Source organism: Heterocephalus glaber, unplaced genomic scaffold, assembly GCF_053883595.1.
Source record: "Heterocephalus glaber isolate CG9 unplaced genomic scaffold, H.glaber_assembly_v1.0 deba00001600, whole genome shotgun sequence".
Classification (NCBI taxonomy): Eukaryota; Metazoa; Chordata; class Mammalia; order Rodentia; family Bathyergidae; genus Heterocephalus; species Heterocephalus glaber.
Window position 1 is genome coordinate 22,456,395 of NW_028258372.1, and position 16,250 is coordinate 22,472,644.

Here is a 16,250-nt window from a genome sequence, read left to right on the forward strand (position 1 = left end):
ATGACCTTATTTAGAAGTAGAGTCATTGCAGATATAATTAGCTGAAATTAGGTCATTGGAGTACAGTAAGTCCCTAATCCAGCATGACTAATATATTTATTAAAAGGGGGAATTTGGACACAGACAGATACAGAGGAAATGTCACGTGAAGTTGAAGACACATCAGAGTGATGCTTCTATACATCAGGGAGAAATGCCTGAAACAGGATCTCCTCTCACTGCCCCTAGAAGGAATCAATCATCCCAACCTCCTGACTTTGGACTTATACCTTCTAGAACTAAAACAACAAGTTTCTTGTGTTTAAGTCACTCAGGTACTTTTTTAATGGCAGCCCTGCAAACTAATACAAAAACTGAAACATTAAGCCAAGCTTTAATGCTAGTTTTCACTTTGAAGGCATTAGTAGAACCTAAAGACTGTAAACTATCCCAAATGATGAGTACCACAATCAAAGTCCCAATTCATATAAAGTGACAAATTAAAATGCAGAAACCATTCACATACAGATGCAGTTATTCCATTATAGGGAAAATTAACCATCTCAAACCTTGGCACTGAATGAAAGAGATAAATATTTCCCTTGAAAAATCATCATCAGAGGTGTGTCCCCACAACCTTTGTGACCTAAATGTATATTAGCTTAGTAGTCCACAGAGCTAGTCCTACCCTCAAGCATTTGGTCAGAAGAAACACAAATCATGTCTGAAGAAACTCACTTTCAATTGGCCTCAATGAGATATGAGTTCATCACCAAAAATCACAAAGTATATTACAGGATATCATGAGCAAGAGACAACAAAAATAATAGCAGAATGCAACCCACAAAGAGCTCAGATATCAAAATTAGCAAGCACAGAATATAAAATATACTGTTTAACATGCTCAAAAAATTTTAAAGGAATTAAAAATATGAGTAAAAAGAAATTATTTTATTTTATTTTATTTATTTATTTGTTTGGTACCAGAGATCGAACTCAGGTCCTTGTGCTTGCAAGGCAGGCGGCGGAACCACTGAGCTAAATCCCTGGCCCCAAGAGAGATTATTTTAAATGACCAATCAGATTAGAAAAAAGCCAAAAGCAATAAAAATATAAAAATAAAAAAACTCAATGGATAAGCTTCATAACAAATTAAATACAAGTGCAGGTAGAAGTAGAGAACTAAATGATAGATGTGTACAAATTAGAAAAAGAGAGAAAAGAAGGAAAATTTAAAATTAAAGGTGAAGAGAGGAGGAAAATGGAAGACTATCCAATGAATTTATATTCAGATTTTCCAAAGAAGAAGAGAAATTATGGTTGAGAATTTTCTAAAAGTGATTAAACAATAATCCACAGATTCAGGAAAACCAACAAATCTCAAGCAGTGTAAATGAAAAGGAAATCACAGCTAACACATTTTTTTAAAACTATAGAATAACAAAGACAAAAGAGAAGATGTTTTTGAAAGAAATCAAATAACTCTAAAGGAACAATTACACTGATAGCAAATTTCTCAACCTCAGTGATGGAAGCCAGATAATCATGAAATAAAGGATTCAATGTGGTGATAGAAAAAATCCTGCCACTCCAAAATTTTATTCATCGTGAAAATATCTTTAAAGAGCAAGGATGTAGGTCTGGGAACGTAGCTCTGCGGTACAGAACATGCTCAGCATACATGGGTTCAATCCCTAGCACCAGGAGGAAAACAAAGGAGCAAGGATGAGATAGATACTTTCAGATAAACAAAAACTGAGAAAGTAAACCTTGAACAAACTCAAATATCTAAAATTTCTACAAGCTGTCCTTCAGGCAAAAGGAGAATGTTCCCAGATGAAAAGTCTGAGGTGCAAGTTACAAGCAAATAGTAGCGAAAGGATTCGAATATGTGATCCCAAAATATGTTCCTTTGCATAGTGATTATTTTGAGGTGAAAGCAACTGAGAAACAACAGATGCAAGAAAGGCTGTCTGTCCTCCCCCTTTCTGTCTAAAAGCAGTGCAGAAATTTTCCATGAGAAAGGTGCCCTCCTGGAACCAGGAAGAAGAGAACAGTCTTACACCAGAGAAGGAGTCATTGCCAAGATGCATCTGCATAAACACAGCTTTCTGAAAGCCCTTCCCTCCCATTAGATTCCTTATATGTTTCCTAGTCATTTTCCAACAATTTAGCTCTCCTAGAAGCCCAATTCTCCTCTTTTTAGTAACTGTTTAATAATTTATCACCCTTTTAAAAATGGTAGGTAACCCCCCAACTCTGACTGCTTCTTTGGGATTTTCTGCAAAGCCCATGTACCATGGAAAAATATTAACAGTAAATTAAATTCGTAGACTTTTCTTCTCCTAATCTGTCTTTGGTGAAGTTAATTTACAGATCCAAGTAACAGCATCTATGAGGGTAGGGTAAAAATACATTAAACTTTAAACTGTATAAAATAGCAATAACAATATATTTGGAGGGTAAAATAAAAAGATATAATTAAAATTCAAGTCCACAGCAACCTATTAAGTGGAGAGGCATGCTAATGGAGTCTAAATTCTCTGTATTCTTTGAAGGACTTAAGGATGTTAATTATTTTAAGGCTTTTTAAGATAAATTCTGCACATTAAAATTTCTAGGGTAAACATTAACAAAATAGAATATGCATATATCTATTATACAGCAATAATAATCTAGAACACAAGAAAGTAAAGGAAATAGAAAGACAGGATATGTAGAAACACAAAATAAGAGAGTAGATTTAAAACCCAAAGTGAGTTATTTTAATAGAAATAAATAAAACTGAGTGGTCCATCTAAAAGATTATCAGATATTTTTATTAAATAAATATACCACGCAATACTTTTTAAAAAGTTGGCTTATTATATCAGACAAAATAAGTTTAAGGCAAATAGCATTAATAGATATAAAATGGATCATTTCATAATGATAAAAGACAATTCACTAGGAAGATAGAACAATTCTAAACATGCATCTACCAATATATTACATGAGATACATATGCCTTCAAATATATAATTCAACAATAGAAATACAAACAATAAAATAAATCTACCATCATAGCGGCAGATTTGAAAATATCTCTCAGTAATTGTAATTTTAGCATAGTTTCAAAATATAATTGGGCCGGGGATTTAGCTCAGTGGTTCTGCCACCTGCCTCGAAAGCACAAGGTCCCGAGTTCGATCCCCAGTACCAAAAAAACCCAAAACATAATTGGTAATATGCAGGTTTGAACAACACCACTAGCCCACTTGAGCTAATGGAAATACATGACTATTGAACATATATTGTTTCCAACAATATACAAGAATCAACCATACACAAGGGCATAAAACAAGAAGCAACATATTTTAAAGGATAATACAACACAGACCATATTTTTGTTATGGCTTGTGTCTAGATATCCCCCAAAAGCCTCATACATTGATAGGTGGGGCTTCTTCAGAAGTGGCTGAATCTACAGTGTGTGATGCTGGGATTAAGGATGTGTGATTACTAAATCAGTCCACTGATTGGTTTGGCACCATCTTAATCCCAGTAGCCTGGATACAATATAAGGGACAGAGAGAGGCTTGTCTTCTTTGCTTGCTTGCTTTTGCTGTCTTCTGCTTGTCATGGACTGTTTCTCCTTTGCGATCCACCCTGCCTCGGAGCCAGCTGATTATGGACTGAAACCTCTACAAACTGTGAGCTGAATAAACCTTTCCCCCTTTAACTTTGGGCATCAGGTATTTTTGTCTCAGCAACGAGAGAAAAGTAACTAAGACATTGTCCACAATTCAATTAAGCTGCAGGTCATTAATAAATATAAAATATGTATTTCAGATTTAAGGAGCACAATTCTAAGTAATACATAAGTTGAAGAAATAATAGAAATTAGAAAATATTTAAATCTGAACCATAATTTAAAATATTACATCTGTAAACGTGGGATTTAGCTAAAACTGTATGTGGAGTAAAATTTGTAGCATTTCAATGCTTATATTAGAGTAAAAGAAAGGTTGATGATTAATGATTATTTGAGTTTTCTAGAACTGTAAAACAGATTACTCCAAATATCAGTTGATTAAGTGATAGCAAATGTTCATTCTCTCTCAGAGTTGTTGTGGGTTAGGAATTGGAAGGCAGCTTGGCTGGATTGCCCTGGCTTGGGGTCCCTTATGAGGTTGCAGCCACTTGGCCAAAGCTGCCACCATCTGAAGAATTCCGGGTAGGTTACTCACATGGTTAGTGGCTGGCTGTTGGCAGGAGGACTCAAGTTCCTGTCCACATGGGCCTATTCAGGGGCCTGCTTGTGTTTTCCACCATGAGGACAGCAAGGTTCTCCCCAGTTAGGGGCCCCAGACAGAGAAATGCAGGTGGGAGCTATTTTCTCTGAGACCCATCTTTGGAAATCACATGCTATTACTTCTGCCACATTCTGTTCATGAGAAATAAGTCACTATCTGGCCCACATTCAAGAGGAAGAAAAGTAGGCTCCCCTTCTGAAAGGGTGTCAAAGAATTTGCAAGCATTTATGACAGTCACAGTGAGCTCAGTAAGCATCTACCTGAAGAAATGAGAAAACAAACCAGAAAAATAAGGCCCAAGGCGGTAAAAGAAAGGCAGTAAAAAAATAAATAAACAAATCACAAATTAACATAATAGAAAATAAAGGATCTTTGAAGTCCAAATTCATTTTTTTAAAAGTTGATAAAATTACCACATTTCCAGTAATATTGACCAAGAAAAAAGAGTGCAGGCACAAATAAATTGGAAATAAGGAGGGGGACCACTACAGAGAATAAAGGGGACACTGTGAATATATCCATAGAAAGTAAAAGGTTATTATGTATAACTTTATGTCATTGACTTTTTTTTTTTGGTACCGCGGATTGAACTTGGGACCTTGCGCTTGCAAGGCAGGCGCCAGCACCACTGAGCTAAATCCCCGGCCCAATGCCATTGACTTTTAAAACACGGAAATAAGAAAATTTGTAAAAATCTGTAGTCTACTACAAATGACTTAAGAAAAGGAATTCTGTAACAATTTCAAATTTTAATCACTTGTTTAAATCTTCCCTCAAAAGAGAACCAAACTAAGATGACTTTACAGGCTATATCAACCAGATATTAAAAATATAAATAACTACACAAACTATTCCAAATTACTTAAAATGAGGAGAGGAAAACACTATCTAATCCATTTTATAAATCAAGAATAACCTTAATACCAATATCTTAAAATTTCACTGAGAAATTGGAAAATTACATTCCAAATATACTCATTAACATGTATTAACATTTAAGATACTAGAAACCATACCAAAATCAAATTTCTATAATCCAGCAACAAACAAAAAGTGTCTACAATGGCACTGTTCAAATTAACTAATGTAAACAACCCAGATTCCTATCAACATTAAAATGAGTACTAGAAATCATGGCATATTAGCATGTTGTAATATATTTAGAATTGAAAATCAATGGATTGCAGCTACAAGCAATAACATAATGAATCACTGGAATATAACATTGAAAAAAGGAGTTATGCTAAAATTCTGTATGTATAGAGTTAAAATATGGAAGTGATTCTGCATATGTGATAAAGCTACAAAGGAAAGCAAAGCAAAAAATCGACATTCTCTCAAAGGGAAAAAAAGTAATAGGATCAAGGAAAAATGCATAAGATAAATTTTAGAGGTAACAGTAATGTTCCTTATGCTCTCTAAATATGTCATAAACATTTTTATGTAATATTTAACTTTCAAAACTCAAAACAACTAGTAGGGTGAACAGTTCTCTGCCATCTCCCATTCTCTAAGTTTGTTCATAGTATAGAGGAGTAATGGTAGCTCATCATTCCCAAACAACATGAGAAAATTTTCTCCAAACTCTTCTTGATGTTGGTTTTCAAAGAAATCCAGAGCTATATGCTAAATGGAATCCTTTCATAATGTAGATTATTCACCACATATTAAAACAATCACATTTGCTGTCATTTTAATAAATGTTTCAATCTTAATATACCCCAACTGTAAGTAAAAAGTAAAAAAGAACAAAAACTTGAAGTTTTGTCACAGTCAATCACAATAACATCAAAAACTGTACAGTGATTTTAGACTCTACCCAATCTAAATGGCACAGATAAAAAAAGATTTTTGCTCGAATTAATTAATTTTAATTTTCTGCTTCTTTAGTCTTTTTTACTATTCTTCCAATTTGTTACCCTTTAACCATTATAATAACACAATTTTTAGGTCTTCACCAAAATAACTCCGGTTCAGCTGAAGTGGTGGAGGGAGTGTGAGTTTCAGCGGTTTCACTGAAACTACACCACAAGACTAAAAAAAAAAGGATTCAAATGTATCCATGGCAACATAGCTTTAGGCAACAATAAATCCAAGACTACAGATGTACTGGCAGTGATAAAACTTGAATGGCTAAGAGAAATCAGTTCTATATATTCTAGTCCCTGATAGAGACCTGTTTGTCTAGTTCTAAGTCTTAGATTGCTTTGAAAACTTCAGGTAGTTTAAGTAGAATCAGAAGTATAAATAATATGAAAGCATGTTTTAGACCACTAATGTTTAAAGTATTCCAACCCATATGCTCACAAGCAGGGCAAAGTTTTGGTTTAAATTGTACAAAATCATATATAGTTTGCATTTTAGACCACACAAAATTTAAACAGTAAACAGCCTACACTATCAAATACATTATCTTTAGAGCACATCTAACCAAAAGATACAGTCATCTTTAGCTGATGGACAAAACACCAAGGTAAGCTTAGATAGGATTGCTTGCTTACCAAGAGATGGGTACATCTAAGTTTCAGATGAGCTTAAATGAATAGCTCTGATTTGCTTTCCTCGAGATCATGCAAATATGTTAGAAGAATGGTTTAATTTGAAAGATACATGTTCTAAATGGCCAAGAGGTGAGTGTTCTATAAGGTAAGGCTAAGAATTAACACAATATGTATAACTAAAACATATGTCAAGGATCAGATATTCAGGACATTTGGCCTTCTGCTACTAACTAGCTGTGACCTATTCAAGCCTTATCATAAATAAGCTCTTAAAGGGGATGCAATAGGTGAGCACAAAGTTCTCTGCCAAATTTAGAATTTTATGAATAACAAGACAGGGTCAGGAAGGAGGAAGTGAATATTTTTTAAGAGAAAACCACACAAAAGGGACAAAGAGAAGTATTCATAATTGTACAATATTAACTATATAACACAAAGAGTACAGGCTTAAATCCAGAAAAGAATGTAGTCCAAGCAGAGAATTGTTTTAAAGCATCTTACCTGGGACTGTTCAACTAAAACAAAAAATTATTATCTAGTTTTTATTAAATAGAAATTCCCAAGGCATTTTAGTTGAAGTGCATAAAGATTTTTATGCATTGCAACAAAAGTATACTACATAATATTTTTATAAGTAAAAGCATTCGAAGAGATGTTTACAAAATTTTATTTTTATTTAGCTATCTCCAAACCTTACTCATCTGGGGTAAAGTGTTAAAAAAAACCCCACCTAAAGACACATTAGAATTTTCCAATTCATAGATATGTGTTGTCCACATACAAGTATGTGCTACAAAACTCCAAAGTATATTTTCATATACTACAAAATAAAATTCATAACACATTTTCAGTTAGAATTGATTGATTCCCACATCAGATACTCCCTCAAGCAAAGAACTCGCTTCAGAAGTAATAATGGGCTCGGGGTAGAATTAAGTTGGTGAAAATAGATCTGGGCTCTGCTGCTGAGTGCTAGAGAACATAAAGCACCATATTTACATAAACACACCAAAAAGAATTCACTCCATCTGATTTGAATTGTAAGGTCTATCTCTGTTCTAAAATTCAATTTAATCCAGCAGCACTTATTGAACATCTAAAATGTGCAAGTGTCACAACCAAATCTAATAAAGGCATTTGATTTCACATGGGAATTTGTGATAAGAGCTTAAGGCATACAACACTGACAGTGTAACCATTTCTAAAATGTAATCACTGTTAAAGCTCCACATGCAGCCTGACTCACCCCATCCCAAGCACTCTTGGACTGTCATAGGTGATTGAACTATCTGAAGAGGTTTTGCAGAGTATCTTTATATCATGGTGATCTTTTTGACAGAATTCCCTGGATTCTTTTACATTTTTGCAGCCCATTACCCTCATGAATCATAAGTATTATATTGTTCCTTCTTCCTTAGTGTTCATGGTGGTATGAAAACCAGCACTTATTTGTGGCATTGCTGCTGTCCTTCAGGCTAGCACAGCACCTGAATGTTTGCCAACATTCTGCCTCCTTTGCAGAATCACCATTCATGCAGTGATGTCTGCCTTCTAACATCCACCTCATCTATTCCCCTAAACCTGTAGGTGGGGAACAGTGGCTTTATAGTGCTTAATTCCTTCACTCATTCATGCTTCCCTCTCTGGTGTATGCTACCACCATCTGTTGCCTGACAAAGCTCCCCAAGTGCCCTGCTGGCTCCTCAGTGTGCCACCCATCATCTACTGTCTACATATGCTGCAGTCACTGTGACCTTTCTGAAGTGAGTATCTGATCAGGTCCCTTGTCTACTTAAAACTCTTCAGTGGTTTCCTATTGCTGTTAGAATAAAGTCCCTGTTATGATTTGTGTCTAGATGTCCCACCCACAGTCTCATTCAATCATGTGTGGGGCTTTTCAGAGGCGGCTGGATCTAGGGTGTGTGATGCTGGGATTAAGAGTGTGTGATTACTAAATTAGTCCACTGATTGGTCTGGCATAGTTCTGGATGTGGATAATGGGAAGGCCCTCCCTGGGTGTCGGTGGCACCACCCAAAGGGCTAGTAGCCTAGAAGGAACAAAAGGAAGAGGCAGGCTGCTGCTCCACCTTCACTACTTTGCTGCTTCACTGCCTTCTGTCCACCATGAACTGTTTCTCCTCTGTGATGCCTGTCTGCCACCCTTCCTTGGATCCAGATAACTATGGATTGAAAGCTCTAAAAACTGTGAGCTAAATAAACCATTCCTCCTGTAACTTGTTGGTGTTGAGTATTTTGTCTCAGCAACAAGAAAGGTAGAGAAAAGTAACTAAGACAGTCCAAATTCCCTTGGTGTTGTGTGTGTGTGCGGGGGGGGGGGGGGGTACTGTTGTTTGAACCCAGAGCTACATTCCTAACCTTTTTTTTTTTGAGACAGTGTTTCCTTGAGTTGCCCAAACTGGGCTCAAACTTGTAATCCTCCTGCCTCAGTCTCCTAGAGTGCAGGGATTACAGGCCTGCATCACCACGTTCTGGCATCCAAATTCTTATAGTACTTTAGAGCCTGAATCCTGCCAAGTCTTCCCATCTTCACGTGGCTCCTCTTTCTTAAGCAAGAGTTACACAAAGTTCTTGCAATTCCTTTAATGGTCCATGCTCTATCTTGCTTCCTAGATCTTATATGTCCTGTTCTTCCTGCCAGGAACACTTTTTTCCCTTTCCTGTGAATTCACATACCAGGGAATAATTATCCTGAGCCCAAAGAGCAGACTTGCACTGATAATGATTATTATTCCATATGGCATATGTTCAGCCCACTATATTTTTTAGAAGTTTTAACTGTATTCCTATAACTATAATAATCATATTTTGCAAACTAAAAGTCTAAAGAATAAGAACTGAATTTTGGATACAGAACTGTCTCAGAACATCTTGGATTTATGCAAAACCCATTTTGTGGGAGCTGACATTCAGAACCCTAGTCTCCCCTGGTAAGGGACAGGAAATTGCTGTGTGATTCCAAAATAGATGGACAGCAACAGCTGCTCTAGGCACACACCATGCAATGGACTTAATATTTCATCCAGCAAGCTGGAGTGAGATGTTCTACTGAAGACTAACTTTGGAAGGTTTTCTCATGCCTGGTCAACAAAGAGGTGCAAAACCAACCAAAACCAAATACACATGTGCACCACTGCTCCCTATACTCATCTATGTTTCTTAACAGTATAAATAATCTTTGAGGTACCTAAAGGCTGTTCCCTCTCTTAAAGAAAGGAGGTGCATAGTGCATAGAGGATATATCCTGGGAATCCCAAGTGGGATCAGTTGTGATCCAGCACCAGGTGCTTGAATGTCTAGGACCCAGTTCTCCACAGAGATACGTGGCCACCTGAGAGTCAATGAAGCAATGGCAACAGCAGACTGAAGCCCTTCTACTTGCCCTGGGGAGGAAGATAGCAGACTCCCTGAAGCCCTTTTTGTTTCTGGCCCTTACCACAGTCATAATTCTATCCCTTTTTCTAAACTCTTCTAGTAAGTACGGGAAAAAATGGCTAAATGTCAGCCTGTGGAAACCTCTTACTGGTCCATTCAACATTATATAACGAATATCAGGTATACATCAAAACAGGAAAAGTGATCAGTAAGCATAGTTCGTATATTGTGCTATCAAAAATAAAAAAAGAGATGAGAAGAGAAAGACCCATAAGCTCTCTGGTCCATGACAGCTAACAACTGTTCCCATACTGTTATGAAGATCTATGGTTTTGACTACAGCTATGAAAGTTCTGCCAAGCTGTCTGCATAGAGTCTCAGGAACAAGTGGCTTCTGCACAGAAGAATGTGTCACAGAAACAGGATAACATTACTAACTGCATTATCTTCATGCCTTTGATGACATACTGGAGATCAGAGTTGGGTTTTGATTCAAGTGAAATTTTCCATAAATGGTGTCTAAACACAGGCTACATAATCCAAAAACTCCCCAGAGAAATTCCTATTATGTACATGGAAAAGGGAATGCAGCAAGTCCCATTTGGCTGGACAAAGAACATTCTCTGTTCAGTGAAACTTCGTGGTTCTTGTGTTTAGTGCCAACTGCAAGTTCATACTAGACCAAGACCCTAAACATGGAGGAGTTTAGTGTACTGAAAAATGAGCCACATGCAATAAGCAGTGCTGGGTGATTCACTGTCTCTAAAACATCAAAAACACAAGGCAAGATATTAATAAGGTTACCATGCCTGTAATGTCTTGAACTAGTTAAGAGTCAATATTATGACCACTGTTACTCAGAGTTGCCATAGCAAAATGGAGTGGCATTATCTTTTTCCATTCACCTCCTATTGATACACAAGTTAAAACCACGAACTGACTGAGTGCATCACCAGTGACTGTCACTGTGTAGGGCTGACTTGGGGAAACATCTGAACCTGAAAACCAGTGTACTGTAAAGTTAGTCACAGTAGGAAATAAAGGCACTTGGGTGAGGTGACTCAGCTCAAATGTCACTTACTCAAAGAGGTCTTCCTGAACAAACTTAAAGTACTGTTCAGGTGCTCCTTGAATTACCATTGGTTGATAAACCCATCGTAAGTTGAAAATATAAGTCAAAAATAAATTTAATACACCTAACCTACTAAGCATCATAGTTTACCCTAGCCCCTCTAAACCATGCTCAAAACACTTGTGTTAGCTGACAGTTGGACAGTCACCAAACATAAACCCTATTTTATAATCAAATGTTGACTATCTCATATGCACACAGAGATGGGCATGTTGCAGACATGACGGGATGCAAAATCACAAAATATAGTATCAAATAAAACTCTAGCAACACCGTACACTGCAAAGTATTGGTTGCTCATTCACACGAGCATGTGGCTGGCTGCCCTGTCTAGCATGGAAAGAGACTATCACGGCTCTCACCCAGATGTGTGTTACTTTTGCACAATTATAAACTAGAAAAATCTTAAGATGAACCATTGCCAAGTTGGTACCATCTATACCTCTTTCTTCACTAGCCAGTCATTCTTCAACACATTATCTTCAATAACTATAAAATTATAATATTTTAGGTATTTTTATCCTTCCTCCCTGTTTGAATTTAGACTCCCAGAGACAGGAATTCTGATGCTTCATTACTTTGCCCCAACACTCATATAAAGGTTGGCAGGGAATAAGCCCTCAACGGTATTTTACAGGCTGCATTTCCAGCTGCCAAAGAACACAGAGTTCAGTTATCTGTAACTGATATTTTTATGGAGTTTAGAAAATCCAGCATTCATACTGAAATGTCAAAAACACCACATACTGGAATGAAAAGACTCTTTTATTGCAGGTATAATAGGAATCAAATCTGGACCTATTGGGAAAGTGGTCTGAAGTAGCACCACTCCTGGAGTGGAGGTGGGGACATGGACAAGCAGCTTCTGGATCACTTAGCAGTTTGTTAGAAAAGCATAATCTGGGGCCACCACAGATCCAGGGAATCAGAACGTCTCAGGATGAAGCCCAAGCATCTGTGTTTAATTAAGTTCTTTCAGTGGCTCAGCAACCTTCAAGTTTTGACAACTACAGCTTTGATAAGTGTCCCCCAAAGCCCATGTGTTAAGGGCTTGGTCCCCAGCTTGGTGGCTTGGGTCTCCTGGGAGGTGGTGGAAGCTTTAAGAGATGAGCATTTAGGAGATCAGGCATTTGTGAGACCCTGCCCACTCCTCCTTCTTTTTGCTGCCAGCCATAAGATGAGCTGCTTTGCTCCCACACATGCTCCTGCCAACATGTGCTGCCTTGTCATAGGCCCAAAAGCAATGGCAAGAGCAAATCATGGAGTGAAAGCTCCAAACTGTGAGTCAAAATAAGTATTTTCTCTCTACTAGTTGATTATCTCAGGTATTTGTTACAGTGTTAGAAGGCTAACACAACCGCTAATTGGGAAACAAATATTAAATTACAATGAACTGTGCCACTTGTCTTAAGTGACTACCATTCAGAAATAAAGGTGGAAATAAACAAGAAATGCTGTATTTGAATTTTTCCAAAAACAACTGGTACGTTCTTGCTGGCATTTACATTAAAAACATCAGGAATGAGGAGGAAGAGAAATTGCTCATAAATAGAGAGCAGTCTGAATGCAGACCCACACCTGCTCACATGTGGTTTCCCTGAGATGTCCCAGGCCTGACTGAACCTTTGATTCACTGTTTTCCTCTCCTTCCCTGGGACAGCACCACAGCAGCTCTTTCTAAGAATCATGGGAGCAGATGACTGACCAAGATGCCTCAGAAAAGCTCTGCCCTACCGTGATTCAGGTGTCTGATGCAGTCACTCAGGAGCGTGCTGAACTTCTTCTGGTCAGCAGCTTCGGGGAAGCAGAAGTAGCCGTGTCTCAGGAAGGGCTGCCACAGGTACACCGGGAACACCTTCGGCAAGACCACAAAAGGCTGAGAGTTTTCCTTCTCACTGGAGGCTGAGGAAAGAGTGGAAACGCAAATCATTTTAAAACATGTGTCTTTCATTTCAAATACTTATCTCCAGCTAGCTGTGAGGGCAGACCATGGTGGAAATCTGTTAAAGAAAATGGGAGTTCAGGCTCCTCTCCATCCCTCCACCAGCACCCTCAACTCATTCCCACCTCCTTCTCCACAGGGACAGTCACAGACATCTGACACAATCTTTCTCGACTCCCTCCTGTTGAAAATACCTGCAGACAGAGCTCCCTCTACCCACTGGTCCTGTGTGGGCTCTTGTGTACCCCTGCCCAACTGCACACACCCACTCCACTCTCTCCACAGGACCCAAGCTTCCCAAGTCTCCTCCCACCCCCTGTCACTGCCATACAGCACCTGCTGTCTGCACCATCTCACCTACTTATTCTTGTCCCACCAGTTCCTGAACCCAGGGGCTGAGGTCACTCATGCATCCTGACTGTGAGCCCATAGCTTCTTCTTTATTACCCGGACATTTCATCTGATCCGCAACATCTGTTGCTGCAAATGACCCCTTCTTTTGAAAACTTCTCTTCCCTTGACTTCCAGAAACACCTCTCACCTTGTTTCCTTCATGCTTTAAAAAAGTGGTTTCTCCTTTGTCACCGTATTGCTTCCTCAGCTGCCTCTCTATTAAGTGCTGGTGGTTTTCCTTTTCTATGCTGGTTTCCAGTCCACCCTCAATCTATACCCTCTCATGGAATGGCCCAAGCACTCCACAACTTTTCATATAGTTCCTGCAGTCTATCTCACTCTTCCTCCCTTCTTTTCCATCATGCTTGCCCTAGAAAATTCCCTTTCATCCTTCAAAATTCAGTTCAGAAGTGACCTCCTTGTGATGTCTTTCTGCCACCTGCTCTGCCACCAGTGAGAGTTAGGCACTCCCTATGTTGTTCCCCTAAAGCACTGGCACCCAAACCCAGGGTGGGGAGGTGGGGTTGGAGAGTGAGATGAGCTCCCTCATTGATTCTCATGGGTCCCCTCCTAGAAGCTGCATCTCACATGTCCTCATACCCTCAGCCCATAGCACAGTCATGGAACAGAGGAGACCTCCACCTGCAGCACGGTGAGTAAATAGATGTAAAATGTAGGAAATTTCAGAACCCCTAAAAACATGAGACTTTTGGGCTGGGGAGGATAGGTGAGTGGTGGTAGAATACTTGCCTGACATGTATGAGACCCTGGGTTCAAACCCCAGCATATGAGAGAGAGAGAGAGAGAGAGAGAGAGAGAGAGAGAGAGAGACTCTCTTCCCTCAAAAATCAATCCCAAGAAACTTATGTTAAGCCACACTACTATTCAGAACCCTGACCTCAACATTACTCCCTTCATGCATTCCTATGACATGATACTGCACTTGGTTAAAAATACCAGCTTCTTCCCAGAGTCACAAAGAATACACAGAAGGAAAAGTTAGTTCTGTACTCCCTACAGAATGGGCACCAATTTCAGAAAGGAAGGACAGCAGGAGCTCTAAGAGATTAGTGAAGGCACTGGCATACCAAGAAATAGATCATAACCATAAGGGAGGCTCCAGGACTAAGTCAGCTACTTTTGTAATGGAGGGAGGTGGAGGGGATGTAAAAAGAAATGAAGATATGCTATGTACTTGTATTAACTCCACACTAGGAATGTAAACATTATGTACTGTAAACATTACTAAAAAAATAGATTTCTTGGGGGCAGAGATTTCACCCTCCTGGAATCTGAAGGCAACAGAGTGAAATGCGCTGGGAGCACAAACAGTGGCCCACCAGTGCCTAGCACAGTGCCCAGCACATCAAAACAAAAGAATGAATCACAATATGAAGGAACAAAGGAATAAATGGCTGAATGTTTTAGAAACCTCAAGTTATAACACACTATCTATTCTGCCCTTCTTTCTCAGTAATAAAGCCCATGATTTTTACTTGGCCAAGTGACTGCACATAAAAAACTGGACACACATCTCCAGTTTGGTAGCCCACAGCTACTAAGTTCTGGTCAAAAGGAGGCAAACCAAAGTGGCATATGAAAACTCCTGGAGATATCTGTAAAGATACTTTTCCTCCTTTTACTATCTGGAATGATAAAGCTATGGCTGGAGCTGTAGCAGCCACCCTGGATTCTGAAAGAACTACAACCTAGAAGACAGAGGGAGAAAACTAGAAAGTCCTTGAGTCTCTGACAAATTTATGGATCTGCCACACCAGCCCCAGACAAATACTGAAATATTTTTGTGAGATAGTAAGACTTTATTTATTTAACTAGAATTTTTTGTTGGGTACAGTAAACCAGATTCTAACTAATAAAATGCCAAACATGTGAATAACTTTAGCAAAACAGGGGCACTCTTGATACAACAACTTAGCAGAACACTCTGTAAAGAACACGTTTCTTCATAAATTTCTAGTGCCTTCTCTTGAACAAGGTTAAATTCTCCCATTTTTGTTGTGCCTAAATTTATTCTTTCCAGTAGAAATAGTATCACACAACAAGTGCTCTTGACTACCACGGTTTTGTGAAACAATTCTCAGTGCCCTTTCCAAGATGTCACAATTTTGTACAAACACTTGAAAGCAACATTGATGCTGTGCACTTCAAAGCTTCAACAAGACCCATAAAACTCACTCCTATTAGCCTCTATTTATCTCGTACTTAACCTTTTACAACAATTTTCCAGATGCTATTAGTCTGCATATTTTCTGAGCTGAGTTATAAAGGCATCACAAATGACCTACTGTAGAATATTCTATTTTTACAAATCTGAAGGCCATACCACACAATAAAAATACTCATTGAAATGCCCCAATCTGAAACCCTGGGCTAACTGGCACACAAGCCTTGTGTTTTTTATGTCTTTTCATTCCTCAGATATTATTTCATCAATAAGTCAATAAAGGTATTGTCTATTCTGATAGGTTTTGTTGGAAAGTTCTGGGGAGATTCTCAAGAGTCAACATGTTGGTGATCCCAATTTCAAGATGCAATTCTCAACCAAGGTAGCACATAAAAAGATGTTGCAAGAAAATATAAAATATAATATGAAT

General features: G+C 38.3%; 1 protein-coding gene across 1 annotated transcript in view; it reads right to left on the reverse strand.

Moving 5' to 3' along the window:
• The window catches only part of Niban1 (niban apoptosis regulator 1), a 158,179-nt gene that overhangs the window by 58,794 nt on the left and 83,135 nt on the right, over nucleotides 1-16,250 (reverse strand). Inside the window, exon 5 of the mRNA XM_004862792.4 lies at nucleotides 13,035-13,202. Within this exon, the coding sequence (XP_004862849.1) occupies nucleotides 13,035-13,202 (168 nt within the window). The remainder of the gene's footprint in view (nucleotides 1-13,034; nucleotides 13,203-16,250) is intronic.